Raw genomic sequence first — 21801 nt, forward strand, 5'->3', positions numbered from 1 at the left:
GCCCAATCTTTATTGGCCCACTCCTTGTCTTTAAGTCAATCAGGGGATTCTAATGATGACTTGATCACATGCATTGAATGGTTGAAAGGTAAGGTTCATTCTCTTCAAGAACAGGAATATGCAAAATACAAATTGTAAGTCAAAGCAGAAGCTCTATACGATAATAACTGTTAGTCCCATCAATTCTTTGCTCGCCTGCACCAAAAATATGCTCGGGAAAATATTGTGCCCTTAATGGATCAACACGGTGTTATGGTGATGGATCCGGCCTCCATCATTCGTATGTGTGTCGACTTTTATAAGTCCTTGTTGGGTCCGCAAGAGAATTCCTATGATGCTGTCCTCTCTGCTCGCCGATATATTTGCGAGTTGGTAAGCAACCAGGTCAAACCAGAATGGGTGGACTTAATGGAGGCGGATATTTCAGAAGATGAAGTGGAAGAAGAGTTATCCAATCTACCCTGAAGGAAAAGCCCTAGCTACGATGGGCTTCCTAATGAGCTGTTTTTAGCTTATGTGCAGCAGCTTAAAGACCCATTGACTCGCCTGTCTTAGCAAGTGTGGAACTCTAGTATCATGCCATTTGATTGGAAGATTGTTGTCATTCAGTTGTTGGCCAAGGTTCCCTCCCCAATCTCTTTGAAACAATGGAGACCTGTTTCTGCTATGGGTTCGTTATATAAAATCTTCTCCAAAATCATTGCCAACAGATTGCAGAAAGTTTTTCCGCACCTGGTTCATCCACGTCAATATGGTTTCATTAAAGGTCAGAATATCATGCATAACATCTTGAATGTTCAACTGGGAATTGACTATACTAAAGCTTCAGGACAACAAGTAGTAAATGCTTCAACTCGATATTGAGAAGGCATTAGATCATGTTAGCTAGCCTTTTTGCGGCAATTATTGTCTACAATGGGATTTGGCCCTTGCATGGTTTCTCTGGTTGACACTAGTGGTCAGGGAGCTGTGGCTCTTCTTGCTCTTAATGGAGGAATCACGGAAGAAATTGCCTTATCTCGATCTCTCTCGCTCTCTCCCCCAAGCCTACACTTCTCTTACTTGGTATTCATATTCCAATCCCATATATGTACTTGTAACCTGTATGTTGTAGCGTATATTGCATATGAGGCATATACCATAGAGGTTTTGGCATGTTATCCTCAAGCAATCATCTTGTATACTCTAATAGCATTGCTCTTTAGACTTTACACACTTATTCTATCATCTTTAGTCCATAATACCCAAGATGATTTTTTTTTCATACTAATATCATACGGCATCTTAAGATTTTGTACGGTACCTTATAAAATCTTAAGGTAGCATTTAGTATTGTATTTTATCGTACCATACAGTATTCTACCTTTTATACTTGACAACTATGAGTTCATTGGAGACTTGGAAGCTCCATCTCAGGGGGTTGGACACACTTGGTGGACATTATGAAGTCCATCAAAAGACTGACATTTCACATCTCAAGTGAGGCATAAACTGTGAGATGAGTGCTTGTAAGCACTAATACTATATTTCTCAATCATTGCTTGCCGATGTTAATCCGAAATCTATATATTAAGTCTCAGATATGAATGCCATTTGGCATTTTAGCACAGTCATTAAGTGCTTATCTCATTAAGTGACACTATAAGGCTTTGTGTAAGATTATAAACACATAGACCATGTCATTGCTTCCCTCCAAATGTTATCTTGCTGATTTCTTAATCGGATTTTAAATCACTTTCAACTTGTTACTTATTTGATTTCAGTATCATTTCATTTGATTCCGCTCTTATTGCCCGCTTTGTAAAGCATTAGACATTGCCATTGCCATTGCCCTGTGCAATTGGTAAGACCTTCCTATCATGGCCTATGTCAATGTAAAACCTCAAATCCGCAAGTTTGATAGGAGAGATTTTCATATATGGCAAGTATTGGTGAAATATAAAATGATGGAGAAAGGTTAATATCCCTTCATCGAAGGGACCAAGGCCATTGGCCCATCCAATCCTATAGAAGTAGAAGATTATGAAAGAGCCCAAGCTATAATAATCGTGTATTTGGATAAATCCTTGATCCACCACATTGATCAACTTGCAATTACAAAGGAGAAGTGGGATGAGCTCCAAAAATTGTATGGTACAAGAGAAAAGAACTCCAAAATCTTTCTCAAAATAGAGTTCTTCGGCTTGGAATACAAGCAAGGAGAAGACTTGGGAAAGTTCATTTCCCATATGAAAGGGCTAATGGCCCAACTAGCTTCATTCCAAACTCAAATTGCTGAAGAAGATGCCATCACAATACTTTTAAAGGCTATAAGGAAAGTCTTCCCAACTCTTATAACTACTCTAAGAAATGTACCAAATCCTATACTTGAAGGTGTTGTTTATTCTTCTCTGGATGAGGAGAAAAGAAATCAAAAGGAATGCAATGCTAGTTTAGCATCTACCTCAACAACCCATGATTAACTCTTAGTTCATACCGTTTCCACTAAATGTTGCTTTTGCAATAAAAAGGGGCATATTGTAAGCAACTGCTAGAAAAATATCCCAACAAGATGAAGTGCAACAAATGTAGCAAACAGGACATATCACTAGTAAATGTCTTAACTCCACTGAAGCACCAAAAGAATTCGAGACCAACTATGTCTCCAAAGCACCTGATGATTGTCTTTTTTAGTATCCTTTGTATCATCTTTTCATAAACATCCTTGTACTCTACTTTATAATGGCATCCCACTAACCGATTAAGAGGGGAAACATTTCCATGCTATGTAATCCAATGCCACCTTGGTGTTAAGGTAAAGGAAAAAAAAAAAGGGGGGCGCACAAGCGTCGAGAGTATATTAATGTCTCTAAAAGGCCAATGAAAGCAATACATGCAATGGTGGCGTGTTTCTCATGTGGAACGAGAAAAGATAAAAAGCATGCCTATAAGACTGAAAAGTAAATTGGTGTCCTATAAAAAGAAAACATGTCGATGATCTACAAGTAAAGGTAGAAAAAGGAAACTCTCCATCAATGAGATGTCTGTTCTCTAAGGAGATTTATCTCTGCATGGCTCGGGCATCTCAGCATTTATCTCTAGTGGCATTCAATGATGGCTCTAGTTTGTCTGTGTGGTGTGGATGTCTAGGCCTTCGTCTGGGTGGATGTGGGTGCCTAGACCGGCTGAGTGTCATTGCTCTATCCAAAGGGACGCCTACAGAAGATGAGGTCCAATGATGATGTACACCTATAGGGTGTGTGGCAGTAGTGGTATTTGACATACTCAGCCGTGTAGCAGTGAAAAATTCAGTGACTGCTCTCTATGTGAGCCGAGCTAGAGAGAGAGAGAGAGAGAGAGAGAGAGAGAGAGAGAGAGTGTGTGTGTGTGTGTGTCATTGCGAAAAAGAGAGAGAGAGAGAGAGAGAGAGAGAGAGAGAGAGAGAGTGTGTGTGTGTGTGTGTGTGTGTGTGTGTGTGTGTGTACAAACCCACCCTCGTTTAGCTAAAAAGGTTCACCCCTAAAGATGTTATGTACTTGATGTATTGAGCCTAGCATTGCTCTTTTACACATCAGTGGATATGGAAGCACAATGAATCCTTAACAAACAACGAACAAGATGGGGAAATCAAGATCTATCAAACATAGCACATATTGAGGAGAAAGATGGCGTAGCAAGCAAGTCACTCTCCCTAAAGGAGGTTAAAATGCTTTGCCCAAATTGGTTTGTGTATGGCATGTTATTCCACACATTAGATAGGGCAAGAGAGATACTTTCCAATCATTGTATAACTAAACTTGCACTTAAGTGCTAGAGACACAAAAAAGGAACTCTAAAGAAGTGTGTGAAGAGTTTAGACCATACAAAGACTTATTTGTACTTTTGAGGTTAATCTTTTCCTAGAAAGCTTAAAAGGTTTTGTATTGGCTTTGCACACTTTCAAGTTGTTACCAGCTGAGTTCCCATCTGTTTGGCACCCACATGGAAAACAGGTTGAGACAATAAACCACTCTCTATTAAGAAACAGATCTTGTCAACACCTATTCAACTGTTTCACTTAGGTTTAAATAAAAAGTTGACTACATTCTCCGGCACAATTCACTAAGGCACATATAATACACACTTGCAGCTCTGAGGGAACAGCAATTCGTGATTGTCCAAAAAAGTAACCTATGCCACCAAGTAGATTGCTGAGAGCTGCCTTCCCAACCTCAATAGACCTATGATCCAAGTCCTGCATTCAACCCAAAAAAAAAGAGAGATGGTATGAAAGCATTTTCTGTATGTAAGCTACTTTAGCTAATAAATTCAAGAAAACTTTAGTAAAAATCAAGTCCTGAAAAAGTTGGATTCAATCACACCTTCTCTTGAAGATCAAAAGTTTGTTGAAATCGATCCTCAAATGTGCTTTCCTTCTCCAAGATTCGTTTACTCAATCTAGATCCTACAAACCAACATGAGTCTAGTTGCAAATTTGGCCACAAATTTAAAAAAGAGTCCAGTGACAGGTAAACTTGAGCACATGAGCAAAGATTGTTCAATGATCAGAGTTAAAGAAAGACCATTTTCTCATGATTTCTTCATCTTATTAGACAAGAAAATCATTACTTACCCTAGCACTTGTGAAGCACACACTCTATTTATAGAGATGGAAACAACCAAAGTTTAGGGATTTGCTTATGGCACACTAAAGCACACTTATACATTTGAGCTTTGGGGTTGTTTAATGAGCTTAATGATTTAATATCAATCCACCTTTTTTAGCTTAGCAGTATTGTGATTTAATATTAATGCGCCTTTTTTAGCTTAGCAGTATTGTGATTTAATTGCTTAATGATTTAATATTAATGCACCTTTTTTAGCTTAGCAGTATTGTGATCCACTGATCGATGCCCTAGATGATTTAATCACATAAGTCAAGGTAAGTCAACTTGAGTAGTGGAGATGATTGCTAGTATCTCTACTTGGTACATTTGGATTGCGAGGTGCAGTGATGTTATTGTTAGCCTGTTTTATTTCATGTTGTCATCTCCTAGTTGGGAGCTCCATCAAAGCTTGACACCTGGCTGACCTATATTTCCAGCCAGTGCATTTCAATTTTCAGCCACCCCTTGGTGCTTGCACACTATGAACAGCCGGTGATCAGGTTTGAGCCAGTTTTTCTTCATCTCAGGGGATTAGTATGCAGCAATTGGCCAGTTTTTTGGGTGCATACTATTTAAGCAACCCCTCCCCATACTTGGCTGGTTATTTTTCATATTCAGCACTTGCAGGTTCAGCATTCTCTCTGTCATTTGGTGCACTGTTTGTCATCAGCCTGAAATGATCCACCCACCAACGCTTTCGGCTACATGCAAGGACTGATTCGTTCACATTGGATTCAGCATTTCATTCACATCAGTGCAGTTCTTTCCATCTTTTTTTTTGTTTATATTATTCTCTCCCTTCCTTCCCTCTCCGTGTTCATGTTCTTTCGTTGCACATTCGCACATGCTATCATCGCCAAAATGAAGAACCCCGAGGTTCTATGAAAAGGAGACCACACTCTACTTGTTGTTTTGTGTAGATTTGTCATGAAGATCAGCCACTTAAGGGGGGTACCAGATGCCAACTATTGGTGACAGCCTTCTACAGCCCTGGCTTCATCAAATGCAGATTTTCTTGCACTGTCTAGACATTCTTCAATATGTGCAGAGCAGCGCTATGTTGCAGTAGTATAGCTGGTTACTCCTCTGTTCAGGCAACCCAGCATCAAAATGCAGTAAGTTTTTTGTGTGTTTGTATAGATACTTCAAAGAATAAATGGATCGCCCATTTATTTTATTAATAACAATGGTGAGAAACAAGGCTCCAAAGATCGACACTCTCATGGGTTAGATCATCACAAAGACCATCATGATCATGAAGATTGCAAGGATTGATGCAAAGAGGACTGAAAATCAAAGCTTTGATCGCACAAAAATCAGCATTCAAACAAGTCCCAAAGATAAGAGTTTTCAAGGCTTCACACACCTAGCTTCTCTCTTTAACTCTGCTTAAGCTCCAACATAATGATCCCATTTTCCTATTATGGCACCATCTGTGGTGTCCGTTCCTTCCACATTGCCCCAAAAATATCATCTAGTCAGCACTAAATACTCCCTTTTATCTTGCAGTGTGAAACTTTTATCATGTGCTTTTAAACCCCTTGAGGGAGGGCGGCCAAGGCAAGAAGAGGAAATTGTCTTCAAGAGCTCCGAGACAGCAAGATGCACCAAAGGAAGAGCCTATACAGCAACATGATGTTCCGAATGTAGTATTGAGCATAAATAAATGATGCCAATGAGACAATTAATGCATATGTGAGGCAAACTTGGAAGTGCCAATCCAATGTTTTTTGGACAGCAGGGCATGCATGCAGTGATGGGGTACCCATGGTACTTTGGTAGTGGCACTACCTTCCATGCTATGGTGGGCCAAAGACTGCATACAAGGATACATGGCACAACTCCTTATCGTATGCAGCAACCAATGTGTGGTGTGCAAGACTCAATGTATTCAAGTATCGTTGGTAGCAATGTTGGCATGATGCTGGGGCACAAAGTGGCAAGTTTGGCAATGCATGTATGTAGCCCACTGTGTATGGGACTCATGGTACTATAGTTGGTCATGCAAATGCTCCATATAGTGTTGGTCATGAGGAAAAATACAGCTAGTAATGGTTGCACGAGGGAAATGCAACTAGTAATGCATGCAATGTATAGGAAAATGCATCTTGGTATGGCTCCTAGTATGCAAATTCCCATGCACAAACGCATTGCAATAGTCCAAAGTATGCAAACATGATTGTTCCCTAATGCAGTTGGTGCTCCTAGCATGTCAAGTATACATGGAGGGGCTAGTCAACCAGATGCGAGATTTCATGTCGGTTAAGATAGAACTACAGTAATGTGAAAGTTCAAAGGAGTTGTGCACTCCAAAGAGACAAAGCCCCAGAACCTAGTGGAGGTTTTGAGGCAAGTAAAGTTAGAGGTAAAGTTTCCATGTAGTGCTTGGTGAAGCTTCAATATTGTTTCACCTAAGAAAGAATGCAACGCAATGAAGAAGACTGACTTGGCAAATCATCCTCAGTGATGCACTTTGATGTGTTTCTGTTAAGGCTGATTTTGAATCGGGCTCTTTCAAGCTCAGCAAAACATAAAAGGTCCAGAGTATTACCTGATGCTCCATGGGAAAACTGCACTTCCAGTCATAGAAAACTCTCCATCTCTGATGTATTCAGAGCATTCAAAGTACTAGTCACTATGACTCAGTATGCATATGGCATGGTTTGCACCTAGACTCTTAAACTATACGTTTGCAAGATTGCTAGCATTTATGGAATACATGGAAAGTACATTTGGATATGATGTACATTTGCAAGGCATGTATGGGATGCATGGATGCTATGCAGTGTACATTTGCAAGTGATGCAAGAGAAGTATAATCGCATAAGTTACATGTAGTTTGCAGCTAATGTATGCCTTACATAACTATCACGTGGTGCATCATTGCTATGAGGTGGCGTTTATACTTAGTTTATGCATTACGATGCCTTAGTGATTAGAACAATGTTGAGTTTTGGCATGTGGATGCATCCCTTATGGTTTTGACACTAGTTGTGATTCATGTATGTGGATTGTAACTGATTTAAGTGACTAGAATTTCAAACATGTAGAGATCATGAGCATGGTTGAGCAATAGGTACACATGTTGTTTCACTACGATGCCAATATGTATTTCCAGTAGTGGCAATGGATACTCTAAAACATTGTAGTGCAATCAAGGATGATTGCAAGCATTTCAAGGAGATGGTCTATCACGAGGATGTGAAATTTTATTGCTTTGCTTAGTATTTGATTAAATGCTAATCAAATGTGCTAATGTGACTTGTACGTGTGAGATGCAAGTTAATTATTTCACAATGTGAAACCCAAGAACCCAATAGATCAATTCATGCCAAAGGCAAAAGTTGTAATGTGTTATGCCTATCAGATACTAGGTGGTACCTAGTGTCAAATTTGGGCCTAGACTAATTTATTGGCCACTTATGTCACTAGTGATATTATAGACTAAGCATTAATTAATCAATCAATGTCAATCTAAGGGCTAATAATTGCTCAAGGATACTTATAAGTCCAATTGGCCTATCAAATTTAATTATTGGCTAGTGAAAGTATTTCTCTGGGCACTAGAATAATTATTAAATTAATTTTTTAATATTGATATTCTAAAAATTAATTTAATAAGTCGAATAATACTAGAAAATATTCATGTCATTTGCAACCACTAGGGACCAGCCCTACAAAAGATAACGACAGTTTGCAAACCTCAAGGTGCAAGTGACACCAACCCAAGCTCCTTCTAGTGCAAGTGATAGCATATAAGAGGGGGCAGCTACCTTTCTCATGGTCCTAAGTTGTTGTAGGTGACAACTTCCATGGTTGTTGAGGAATGCAACAATAGTTGTTTAGCCTTTCTTGTGATGAATCTTTAAAATTTCTCTCTACAGCATTCTTTCTCATCCTCTAGTGATCTCTCAAGTTATCTCAACAAAATCCGACCATTTAAGTCATCAGAAGAAGAAATTTTTGTAAATCTCTATAGTAAACCCTAATTTACAATAGAAATTAGAGTTTTAACAATTGCCTCAAAATGCATGCTTAAAATTAAGGTCCAAAGACTTGAATTCCAACAACTGTAAATGAGGAATTTCAAGAAGATTCAAGAGGCCAGTCAACCAATATCAAATTTGGGGCAAATTGGTTTAAAGGCTTGCTAATCAGTTTTGTCAACAAGATGCACTTGGATTAGCAAAGGAGAACCTCCTCTTGCCTCTGAAAAGTCCAAAGCCTCTTTGGCCTTGTGCATTTTGACCATTCCAAGAATTTTGTTGTTATTGCCCAAATCTATTTCGAGTGTCACCATGACCTCGAGAGACTCCTCAAGTCCTACCACCTCTAGCTCTTTGACTAGAGTAGAAGATTGTATCTCTGCTCTGAGAGATACTAGATCCTGTGTTCAAACCCAACTTGAGTACTTCATGCAGTAACAATACAAGAAGCTCATTCCAATCAGGGGGTTCTGGTCTCACAAAAATAGATGTATCAAAGGCCTTGTATTCTTTACCCAAACCATTCAAAGTGACTACAACCATATCATCATCCTCAACCTTTGAACCAATGGAGGCAAGCTAATCAGCAATAGTTTTAATTTCAATGGTATACCTCTCTGAGGAGAAAGGTTGGTTTCCCCACGACTCAACTATTCTACATGTTCGCAAGATCTGAACTACAGCATAGGTTTGGACAAAGTTGTCTTCTCTTTATCAACTTGAAAACTTAGCCCACATCTCCATTGAGAAAAAGCTCTAAATGCTATCTATTGATGATTCTCCTTCCATGAAGAATCATATTAACAAAATGAAAAAGTTACGAGATGAGCTTGCATCCCTTGGCAAGACCATATCATTGAGCGATAGGCTATGATTCTCATTATCTATCTCCCACCTCCAAAGTATGATGTCTTCTACACCAATTTACTCACCTCTAGAGTTCAAAACTCCATTCTTTAGGAGAAGATTGCCCCACTTGTTCTAGAACAAGATGCACAATACAAGGAGATTGGAAGCAGTGAATCTTGATCCATAAAAGCTTTTACTATAAGTTTGGGCGGGGGCAATAAGAAGCACAAGAATGAAAAGAACAAGGAGGAGCAAGATGATACAAAAGATGAGAAGAAAGGAAAGACTAAGTGCCCACACTGTAAGAGGTACCCATCGTGTAGAAAAGTGTTAACAAAGGCATCCCCACTAGAATCCCGGTATCAAGGATTTAAAAGCTACACTATTCATAACAACATAATTTGTCTTCATCCATCTATTCAAGGTCAAGGACACTACTCTTCCTTATTCCTCATCAAAGAAGCCCTAGCTCATGGACTGCAGTGCATCCTCCCACATAACATATGTCACAATTCGCTTCAAGATCTCCATTCCAAAGGGGGTACCATCACTATTGATGTATACTTTATGTTCCTTATTTGGACTTTAACCTATTGTCACTTCATGGTTTGATACATTTATGAACACATTGTTTTCACACCGGATACTCTTGTTGTTGAAGATACATGCAATAGTGTTGGGTTTTGGGTAGATACACAAGAGGGTGGGCTCTACAAGCTCATGGCCCTTGCCACAAAATATCCCATAACTCTTGGGCTACTTTGTTATGCCCATTATGGGCACAAGCACTTGAGTTTTAATTCTATTTGATAGCCATTGCCAAAGAATATGATGGAGGGACTTCCAAATTTTCTCTACATCACTACCTTCTGTCCTAGCTATTTCGAGGGCAAACAACACCAACGACCTCATCCTAAGACGGCCAAAAGGAACGCTACTAACCACTCGAGCTGGTTTACACCAATTTGTGCAGTCCTATGTACATGGCCTCCCTTGCAAAGGCCAAATACCTAATGCTTGTGATTGATGATTTTTCCAAGTAGATGGCAAGGTTCAAGGGTTTTGAGCCAACCATGGAGCAAAGTTTTGTTCCAAAGTCTTTGACAAGGTTTGCTAGAAGCATAGGATCTAGATTGAGCATACCCATCCAAAAATGGTGTCATGCAAGTAAATGTGACCATGCTAGCAATGGCTTGTTTGATGCTAGAGCATCGAGGACTTCCTCACACCCTTTTTGAGGGGGAAGAAGCCTTCTATCTCCCACTTCCATATCTTTGGAGATGATGCCTATGTCCATGCGGACAAGAAGCAACGGAACAAGCTCATCACTAAGTCAAAAAAACTTGTGTTTGTTGGTTATGGTCAGATAACCAAACGATACAAGCTCTACGACTCTATGAAACATAAAATTATGGTGAGATTGGATGTGGCCTTTGATGAGGCTATGGCTTATGACCCTCCTACCAATGGCGCTTCTACATCAGATGTATCTTCTAGGCTCCCCACCACTTAGCCTCAATCTCATTTTTGCAGCTTGCCCATGCCTTCTCTCAGCTGTCCACACCCCATTCAGGGAGGATATCTCACTTGGAGCTGTTGCCCATTGCAGTCTACCATCTAGGGCCTGTCTTCTAGCCTCCTATCGCTATATCGGAGCGTTCAACCAGCTGACAACTTCTTTCAAAGCTGGAACAGCCTACGTTTACTATTTCCTCACTCCCTGGAGTTGTCATACAAGTTGTTAGCCTACCGCCCTACTGTCATGTCAACCCTACCGCTGAGTTTGACTGATTTCTGCATTCGCCCTATCTCCCACATCATCAAAATCTGTGTTTTGCAGTCTTCTACATCGTACACCTGCCATGTCACCATTGTTGCCTCTGTTTGCTGTTTTCCAGCACCTAATCCAGCATATTACTACTTTGTTTGTTGCTGCTAGACACTCTCAAGGTTGCCTGCTACGTTTCGAGATCCATCAAAGTACAACACACTCTTGTGCTCATACTCTTTGCCCCAGTCCTCGAGACATGGAGTTCAAGGGTCAATTTTCACCTTGCATAGTGTATTTGGTGCATTGAGCATTGCATCTATGCATTCATAATTCAAATTTCACTATCTTTTTTGTTCATTGTCTCTATGTTAGCCCTAACCCTAAGTGTGTTTCTTTATCAATCTGTATGTTTGTCATATGATTGTGTTTGTTCTCCATAGACAAGCATTTCTTTATATAGTATAAAAGCTAGATACTCACTAAAGAAACCAAGGTCCTTGATCGGAAAGGAACCTTCTTTCTTCAAAAGAGTGGTGAATAACCTGAGTAAGCACTAATTACAGCAAGCAATAAAATTCACATAAATTGAAAATGCAAATGTTACCACTTAATCTTGGACAATGGACACCTTGTCGACCCCAAAACTGGCACCCCTTGCGATATTTCTTTAACTTTTATCGCTAAAGGTTAAAGTACAATGAGATATAGCTTGATCTCCTTGCAAGATAAATTCTACCCCAATTTTAAAATTTGTTGGCTAGCCTCTTGAAGTTCTCTAAAATCCTGAAATTTTCAGCCACTAAATTTCAAGTACTAGGCCCCAATATCTGATCACTCATGGTGGTTAGCGTTTATCAACAAAAATTCTTCAATAGCACCCTCTTGGGACTGAATTTGGCTAAGATCTCTTGAGGAAGGCTATGAATTGGCTGAGAGAATGAAGAGCACATTCGAGAGAGAAATTTCAGAGTTTCATCACCAAAATTGCTAAAGTTTAGTACTTCCCTCGTGTGAATGGTTGATTTACTACAGCCCACCATCAATAAGAGTCTCACATGAAGTCACCCATCAATAAGAGTCTCACATGCAGTCACCTGCCATTGTGGGCCCCAAATTTGTTGTCACCTGCCTATAGACAACCTACAAGGGCTATCACCTACCTTCAATGGCCTTCTGATCAGCTCAAGGCAGCTCTTTGGCAGCCTCCAATGGCTCCGCTAATCACCAATGGCCAAAAAATTGTACCAACATTTAAACCCTTGAACGTACATTAATCAATTAATTAATGCCTAGTTCAAAATGTCACCACTGACATTAATGGCTAATAAAATGATCTAAGCCAAAATTTGTAACCAGGTATCACCTAGTACTTGTCAAGTACAACATATTATAACTTTTTTCTTTGTTACCCGCTGACATCTCAAGGTTCTTGGCATGCCATTGTGAAATAACTAACTTGCACATCACATGTACACCTCACATTTGCATATTTGATCAACACTTAATCAAATGCTAAGCAAAGCATCAAAAATTGACATCCCCATGACAACGAAGGGAAGTTCAAATCAAACACTTCCACATGTACTCAATCCCCAAAGGAGATTATGTCGAGAACTCAATAGGAGCGGCTTCCACAACCAACTGTGCAAGGTTTTGACGTGGCCGAAGATCCTTCTAACTACATTGAAGAGACGAGTCCTTATTCTATCACAGATGAGGAGCTACAATAGCTAATCATGGCGCATAGAGCCATAAAGAGTGAAAAGCTTGACAAAAAGATAGCAATTCAACAATAGATACTCCACGAATGTATATATGGTTCTTTTCCATCACATATTGTACGTAAACTGCAATGTTGTCGAGACCTCCATCAAGGATGGGCCCCCACTAGGAGAAAGAAATTCAAAGTATGTCCTCTACTTTCAAACCATTCCATCTACTCTAGTGCAAGATACACAAGTTTAAACTTTTCACCCTTCTGTAAGAGTGCGCAATGGAAAGAGGAAAGTGAACACGAAGAGAAGCAGACAAAGAGAACACAAGAGGGAGAAGAAGCAATGTAATTGCAATGGCAGAAGGTGAAGGTTGCAATAGTCAGCCCCAATATGCAGCTCTATGCGTCAATGTGGGTGCCAAACGATAGCAAGGGGATGAGAGAATGAGGAGGGCAGGCTAATCACAAGGAATCGATGATGGATAATGAAAGTGGGAGAGCATGCTGCCTATATATAGATGAAAAAGAGGGAAAATCCTAAATGTGATCAAACCACTAAAAGAATAGCCAAAAGTGCACAAAAACAAAATGCCCTAATGTGTCCTCCACCTAAAGTGTCTAAAACACATAAACTAGCAGACAAAGACAATGTCAAAGCTCCTAATGTACTCATCTGCCTTAGACTGAGGCTCATGACCACGCAAGACACACATGATTGCTAACACCCACTCTCATATACTGGATGTGGCAAAAGGCCAAAGGAGATGCGGATCCGAGGGTGGCAAGAAGAGTGCCAGTGCAGATGAGGTCCGTCAATGAAGAAAGCTAGCCAAGAAGCAAAACACCCTCTCCATATAAAAATCCGATCAAATAGAAGGCCACCAAAGGGCAATGGAAACAGAGAGGCCTCAAACAAATCACTCCAGAAAACTCCAATCGGGAATGGGTGAGCCAAGCCTCTAACCAACTAGGAGACGATAGCAAGGAACTTTGGAAGGTGCCATAAGTTGTATAGAAACAACAGGGACCAAGGGCTAAGCAACAAGGGATGGTGGCTCGATCACGAAGAAAAGGGATGGCTGCATAAAAGAAAGGCCCAAAGTAAACAACCCTAAAGAAACTCCTCACGATCTTAAGAAGCCTCCGTTGAAACACAAAGGGCCAAGAAATCCATAGCCACATCACCAATATCGTCCCCCGTTGAAAGGGATGGGAGGTACAAGGGAACCACCAGAGGAGATGGTGGGGGATGGGAGGAAACCTATGGAATAGATGGTGCACAGGCAAGAATGAGTGCGGAAAGTGAAAACGGCCTTGAAGGGCACTACACAATGGAAGGGAAATGGACTATAGAGAACCCACGCTCCAACAAACTTGTCACAAAAGTGGCTCCTATAGAAGAATCCTTAACAAAGACGGCCGTGTGATAAAGACAACACAGGTCCCGAGTTGAGGAAGGCCATAAAGTGAGAGGGCAAGAAAGCCCAAGTCAAGAACATGTAGGGTCTCAGAAATAGAGCCCGATGGACGGTCAAAAAATAGAGGAAAGGTGCCAACACCACTAACAAGCACCGAAGAAATATCATCAAAAGGAACAATACCCTCTGACAGATAGAGATCATGTAATAAATCACCTCAGGGAGTCATATGACTCAAGGCACCATTGTCAATGAGCCAAGGCTACTTAGAAGCCGAGATAGTCAAAGAAGGATCCTCCACCTGAGAAATGTATAGAAACACTGACTCGGTGGTAATAGTAGGTGACAAAGTAGAGGTAAACAAACACTCAAATATAGATCCACCCTCCACTCCCAGACAAAGGTGAGGGTATATCCTCCAACACTTCTCCTCAGGGTGCAAGGTCTTCCCACAATGAGGACACGTGGGATATCCTCTATGCTTCCCCACAAAATCCGTATCAGAGTCGAAAGATTACTCCAACTCCTTCCTCTTTCCTTTCTTCTGCTTGGCATATCCTGTACCTGTAGATAAAGAAGCATAAACACGACCATGTGCGCAGGCTTTGCAAGAATCTATCTCATTGTGATGCGCATTCTGCTCAAAAACCAATGGAACTAGCTCCTCCCAAGTGAGTCTCCCAACTACAAGAAGTGAAAAGGCTGGTGTAGAACAGCTCATATGTCGCTGACAAAAGATGTAACGGAAGTGTCACAGCTAGGTCCTCCGAAGAAATGTCTATACCAAGGAATAAAAGCTCATACTGAATCTCCCCCATCCTATGGATGTGATCCCTTATTGTAGGGGAATCTGTGACAAAGAGTTGTTGTAGCTTCAACTCAAGAGATAAGTGATGCCAAAATGTCGGGGTCCGAAAGAGAGATGCCAATCTCCTCCGAATCTCTGCAACAGTGCAGATATGTCGCACATCCACAAGCACAGAATCTGTACAACTCAATAAGAGAAAAAAGCAGGCACCCAATCCCATAAAGCTTCCGAATTTGCGGTTATATCATCATGAGGACCATGGCAAGTCGAGAAATAGGAGACAAAAACAAAATCCCAAAGGTCACAATTGTCGAGGAGACACTCCATGCGGCATAACCATAGAGGGTAGTTCATCCCATCTAGCTCTGTTCAATGCGGAGAGAGAGGGTAGAACTAGCATCTACTCTGGAGATGCCATCACTGCCAATTGGGGACTAGAAACCCCAAAAGAATATAATCTATCATCTAAATTCCACTCACAACTACAACACTTTAACCTACCATCAAAGCAATGGGAACACTTGACTGACCACTATGCGGCTCCGGATAGAACCCGATATATAAATCTCAATCATGAACTTCCAAATTTCAAAATCACTCATCGGGAAGACCTTAACTTCAAGTTGGCTGAGTATTAGTAACTTCTCATCGAATTCTCTACTACAAGGGCTCCTAAGTCCCTTCATGACCAAGTTACATTGTTCCTTAACAAGCTAACTAGAAAATACTTTCATTTTGTCCAGCAAGTGATCTCACAGTTCATATGCCTATGTTCTGTAAATTTGAGTGTCAGTTATTCCGTTACGCATTGAATATGTCACTTCAATTCCTTATGGACTTTTGAAAATTATCCACCTAGACTCGTAGCAACTAGATTCTTCAGTGGGTGACTCACATAAATGTTCATTTTAGGGTGTCTGAAACCAGCCTTCCTCCTCGGATAGGGTGGTAAATCCCTGATTACAACTTAATTACAGCAGCAAAATAATAAATGCAAATCTGAAAATACAAATTGACCTATTGATCTTGGATAATGCACACCCAATTGGCCCCAAAATTGGCGCCCCTTTCAGTATTTCTTTAGCTTTATTGAAGAAAAAGTTCACTTACAATGGGATTCTCCCAATCCCTTTCGGTATTTCAACTCCCCTTGCTGTCGAAAGTGACCAACAAGTCTTCAATCTATTTTGCCCCTTAATTCGGACACTCAATTGGCCTTCACCCACTTCATAGACGATGGAAATGCCCCAAATTCAATGGTTGGCTAGTCCTCCACCTAAATTCAGCTAAAATTCACCTTCAATCTTGTTGAATCCAGATCTTGGAGCTTCCAATTTCTAGCACGCTTCCCAAGGCTGCTACTACACCCTAATTTCTGCTGTAAATTAGGATTTACAGCAGAGAGATTTGCAATTTCTCAGTCTCCAAGGGTCCAAATGCTGAGATCTTCGGAGCAAGGCTGTGAAATAGCTGGGAGATAAGAGGGAAAGCTGTAGAGAGAGAAAATTCAGAGTTTTGTCGCGAAGAATGACTGAAAAACAGTCAAGTGCAGCTGCTGCTCTACCACAACAATATGTAGATGCAAAGAATTGAAGAAAATCAGTCACTTCCTGCTCCTGCCGTGCCTCAACAGCTTGTAGATGCTATCTCCTACTGTTGATTGATCTTCTTTTGCCCCTAGCTGCCTCAGAAGGTCCTCCAATGGCTGCAAATCAGACCAACAACCTCCCCTCCCTCTCTCTTCTAGGCTGAATTTATAGAAATGCTTCTCTCCAGCCTCTAAAGATATTTTTCAGTCTTGCATGGGCACTTTTGACAAGTGGCAGCCTTCCCAAATGGTTTTTTCAGTATTTTTCATAATTAAATATTAATTTTCAGTCTTAAAATACTGAAAATTAATCTAATAATTATTTTGGGTGCCCTGAAAAATAATCTGACTGGCCAATAATTAAATTGGCTAGGAAACTTCCATTTCCAAGTGTCTCTGCGCCATCTTTGACCATCAGATTGGCGTTAGGTACCATTAAACGCCACTTCTCTAGTGTCACCAACAACTGACACTTATGGCCAAATGGATGACCTAGGCCAATATCTAGCACCAGATACCACCAAGTACCTATGCAGCATAACTTATAGCAACTTTTGCCTTTGACATCTCATGATTTCTTCGGGCCCCGAGCTCGTGAATTTACTTTAACCCCAGTTACACCTCACATGTGCATCATTTACTTAATCATGTGATTAAAAATTAATCCATATGTTAAGTGAGGTTTCAAAAATACATGTCCTCATGACAGTGTCTCCTATAGTTGGCAAAGATTAGGGTTGCCTCTAGTAGAGGTCTGACTAGCATCATTGTAGACAAATTCAAACAAGGAATGTAAATCCATCCAATTACCTTAATGATAGTTGACTATATACCGAAGATATTGTTTCAAGACTTGATTCATTCCCTCTGTTTGTCCATTTCTTCAAGCGTAATTGGTTGAAAAGAGGTTGATTTGAATGCCTAGGAGCTTGAGAAGAACTCTCCAAAACCTTGACATGAACTATGGTTCACAATCTAGAACAATGTCATCCAGTAACTTATGATAGCAATAGATATATTCAAGGAAAAGTCAAATGTGCCTTCACCAAAAATTGTCTCATGCATAGGAATAAACTATGCCATCTTGGTGAATCTATCAAACCCATAAGAATGGCATCGAACCGTTTGAAGACGATAGATTACTAATGAAGTCCATCGACACAAATCACCAAGGGTGATCAAGGATAGACAAGGGGTAGAGTAACCCATGAGGTCGATGGTGAGGGACCTTAGCTCTATTGCATATATCACATGTGTGTATAAATTCTTTGACCAATTTCTACATTTAAGGCCACCAAAAGTCTCAAGTGATAAGCTCTATTGTTTTATTGACTCCAAAATGTCCTTCTGAAGGATGTGTAACGGAAGTGATCTAGGTGGTATATATACAGATAATAGAGCAAGCCTTCAACTTCCTCAAGGTCTACAACACTTGTACATCCTTCTTGGATTTTTTGCTATATATTCTAAGGGAAGACAACCTTGGAAAGTTATTTCTTAGCTTGCAAAAGGAAATCAAATCTTCGGAGCCTTGCATAATATTACACAAAGTTGGAGTTGTTCTAGTTTTTGGAGAATAAATCTTGTTAGTCATGAACTACATCTCCTTTCTTAGATGCACGATACGAGTGTTTAGACAATGGATCTAGTTTTCCTTGTTGGCTACTTGGTTGATATAATATAACAAATCTAGAAAGAAAGATGCTCCATCTTACTTGCTATCGATTCAAGACACAAGAACCCATGAAATACTCTAGGTTTTTATTGTCTATAAAGACTTTGACATTATGGCATGCTTTTTTCAATTGTTGAGAATTTTCTAGAATAAAAGACCACTAGATATACTCAACCATAATCACTAATTTGGGAAAGTATAGCTCCAAGAGCAAAAATTAATGCATCAATCTCCAAGAAGAAACGCTTAGATGGATCTATATATACAAATATGGATGTTGTGATAAACGCTTCCTCGAGTGTTTGAAAAGCCATTGAGATAAGTAGTAACATAAGCAATATTGATGTAAGTGGTGATGCAAGTGATGTTCTTGTTTTAGAATCTTCCAAAACTTTCTAGAATCTTCTATTACTTTCTAGAAGACACTAGATTTGTTTGTGTCCATAATATATCGCATACTTGTTACTAGTTAGTTGATTCATGCTTAGTCGTGTTTAAAATTTTAGTATCTGAGATATCCATATTTTGAATTTACAAGTCAATAATATGAGCTTAAGCTCTCAACAAGCACACTTAAAAGTGTTGAAACATTATCATGACTCAGAGGAGGAGCAAATATTCACGGCCTATAGGTGGAGCTAGAGGAGATAGATCAGCGAGTCTCCACACTCCTACATGCCAGAGTGTCATTATCTAAGCTTGTGTCAATAGCCATCGAGCATCCACATCAAGATCCATTACATATAGCCATGGTGGGACCCTTAGGTGCTACATGAGCCATGACACTGACTCAAGAAGCACCTCCATTGCCACTGTGAGTGCGGCCCACAAGGACACACCCATCTCTACCTCTCCTCTACAAGTTAGAAAGCCCAAGAATGATGATGAGGGAAATGCCTTGCAATGAGTCCTCCATTGATAGTGAGCATCGTTTAAGCTTTGATATCGAGAGTGACATGAGCACTTCCAGCATCATAATTTGTGGCCTTGACTCTTATCTCTATCAACTACTATTTTGAACATCTTCCTGTATAAGATTGCCGATTTTGGCTCATTATATTTTTGTTGTTTTAGTACTTACCCTCATTTCAACTCTCTTTCGCACTTATATTTGAATTGAGGTCTCTAATTGTTTGAAGTATATTGTTTTAGGTCCCAACATTGAGTATGAACCTTAAAGTTATATGTATAACTTTTTTGCATTAAATGTAGCATCGGACATATATCCAAGATTTATTAGTCCGAGGTGCAATACAACATATGCTCAAGGGGCCATAATTGCCATGTTTCCCTTCCTTCTTCATTTGTGTTTTGCTGCATTTGTTGTGTTAGTCCTATCATACACTTTTGGTTTCCTCTCCAAACCTTAGCTATACCTCATATGATATCAGAGCTTCCTTAAGTCAAAGAGTATCAGTGTGATCTCCTCACGCAATTGCTGAGGGCACTACCTCAGATCTGGTCAAACCTGAAAACATGGATTGCATAACAACTCTGACTCCAGATATCAAGGTAAATGCCAATCATGAAGGCAAGCTGGACTGATAGCAAAACACAACAAGCTGAGAGGAAAATACAGCAGTAGTCCCTCAAAATCAGCACACAAAATGGAGGAGCAGCAGTCACTAACAAAAATCAGCTTCACCTGGTGAAAAGAGTGGGAAAGTGCATCACCATGCTGAAAATAGCAAATGATGCATGAAAAGTCTGATTCTAGCGACAAAAGGACAAAAATAAATGAAGGAAAAGGAAAAATAGGCAACATTGTGGAATGAAATCACAGCGCTATGCATCCTCAAACAGTAAAAGCACTGTTGTATATGGACACAAGCAGCAATAGACAGCATGCGGGATCGAACATAGAGATGATACAATGTGTGAATAAACCAAGTTAAATTTCTTTATTGCCAGTTCATTTAGTAGCCACTATGGTTTAAAGGGCATGAGGAAGGCAAACAGCCCAATAAGCTGAAATTAAAACAGAGCGGCCCTGGAAGAGAAGAGTGAGGTGCAATGGTGCTGCCCCGAAGGCAGGATGCCTATACATAGGCAAGCGGGATGCCATGTGAAACTATCTCCAAAAAGAATGGGCAATCACAAAGCAACCAAAAGACCCAGATAACGAATGGACATGAATTACTAACTGGCTGAGGGTGCTCATCATGTGCACCACTAACACACTGATGGGGCTGACAAACAAGAGATGATCATAATACTAGCACGTCTACTTTGCAATCTTTTGATAATCATAACCTTTAGGCTTTAGCTTCTTTCATGCAATAATATTCAAAGGAATGCATCTATGCCCTCTAAAAGATAAAACTCAGAATCAACAGTGATTTAACTTTGTAAGACTGCGGAAAATGAAAATTCTCTTTCTAAGCAGTCAAATACCTGAGAGATCTTGGACACGTGCTTGTACATCAGTCTCATTGCTGCTGTTTCCAGAGACAAACACTAGGTCGATTTCAAATGGCAACTTGAAGTTGAACTGCCAAAAACCATACAAAGAGCACACATGTAAAAACGTGAATCTATAATGGCTCAAATAAACCATTCATTTGCAATGCGTAGCTAGATTTCAAATGGAAAAACAATCAGAAACTAAAACATAACCTGAAGCACAACCTGAAATACTACAATGTTTGAAGAATCTTGCAAGGAATCTGGTAGTTGAAGCAAGTTAGTTGTTCTTGCCTGTAAGATATATAACACCCCCCCCCCCCCCAAAAAAAAAAAAAAACAAAACAACACAACACAAATAAAACCAATAAAACAAAACAAAGTCAAGCATCTAAGGCGTAGAATTATACTAATCAAGTTTTATTAGATCAGCATATTTTGAATAGCATGTTTATTAAGAAACATCACTTGGCAATTGTACAGCTTCAAATCTATGCGTACAATTTCTTTTATAAACAAACAGTAACTAGAACAAGGTTTGCTTATTATAGCAATGTTCAGGCACAAGAAATATAAAATCTCAATTCCAGATATTCCATCACAATGTTAGCTCTATCAGATGTTATATTTCAAGGAATTTAAGGAACTTTGAGCATAATTAATAGCTCATCAGTACATGAAACCCTTTAAAACATGGATGTTTACATGTCCACCCATTAACCTACATAGAGGACCAGTGAGGCATAATGTGAAGTGATCTTTGATCTGGTTGTATTCAATGAATTGCATATACTCACCATGCATGTGGTTGAATTATGAGAGCTATGATGTCCCCCCTCCATCTTCGCAAGTTAAATGTGACTCTGTGTTTTCGCATTCGGTTTTCTCCCAGGATATCATAGCTTAGGCCCATTTGAGCACAAATCCGGTGTGAAAATTGATGGCCCACACAAGCAACAAGAAG

General features: G+C 39.9%; 1 protein-coding gene across 2 annotated transcripts in view; it reads right to left on the reverse strand.

The window, feature by feature from the left end:
* LOC148022293 (mannosyl-oligosaccharide glucosidase GCS1-like) overlaps positions 1-21801 on the reverse strand; it is a 188767-nt gene that overhangs the window by 90035 nt on the left and 76931 nt on the right. For both annotated transcript variants that reach the window (XM_087697922.1, XM_087697921.1), the window contains exons 7-10: positions 21063-21131; positions 20829-20925; positions 4341-4423; positions 4103-4213 (exon numbers count right to left, since the gene is read on the reverse strand). In XM_087697922.1, the coding sequence (XP_087554048.1) occupies positions 4103-4213; positions 4341-4423; positions 20829-20925; positions 21063-21131 (360 nt within the window). The remainder of the gene's footprint in view (positions 1-4102; positions 4214-4340; positions 4424-20828; positions 20926-21062; positions 21132-21801) is intronic.

Source organism: Lygodium microphyllum, chromosome 17 (genome assembly GCF_053477565.2).
Source record: "Lygodium microphyllum isolate KBCC chromosome 17, Lygodium_microphyllum_v1.1.10, whole genome shotgun sequence".
NCBI lineage: Eukaryota > Viridiplantae > Streptophyta > Polypodiopsida > Schizaeales > Lygodiaceae > Lygodium > Lygodium microphyllum.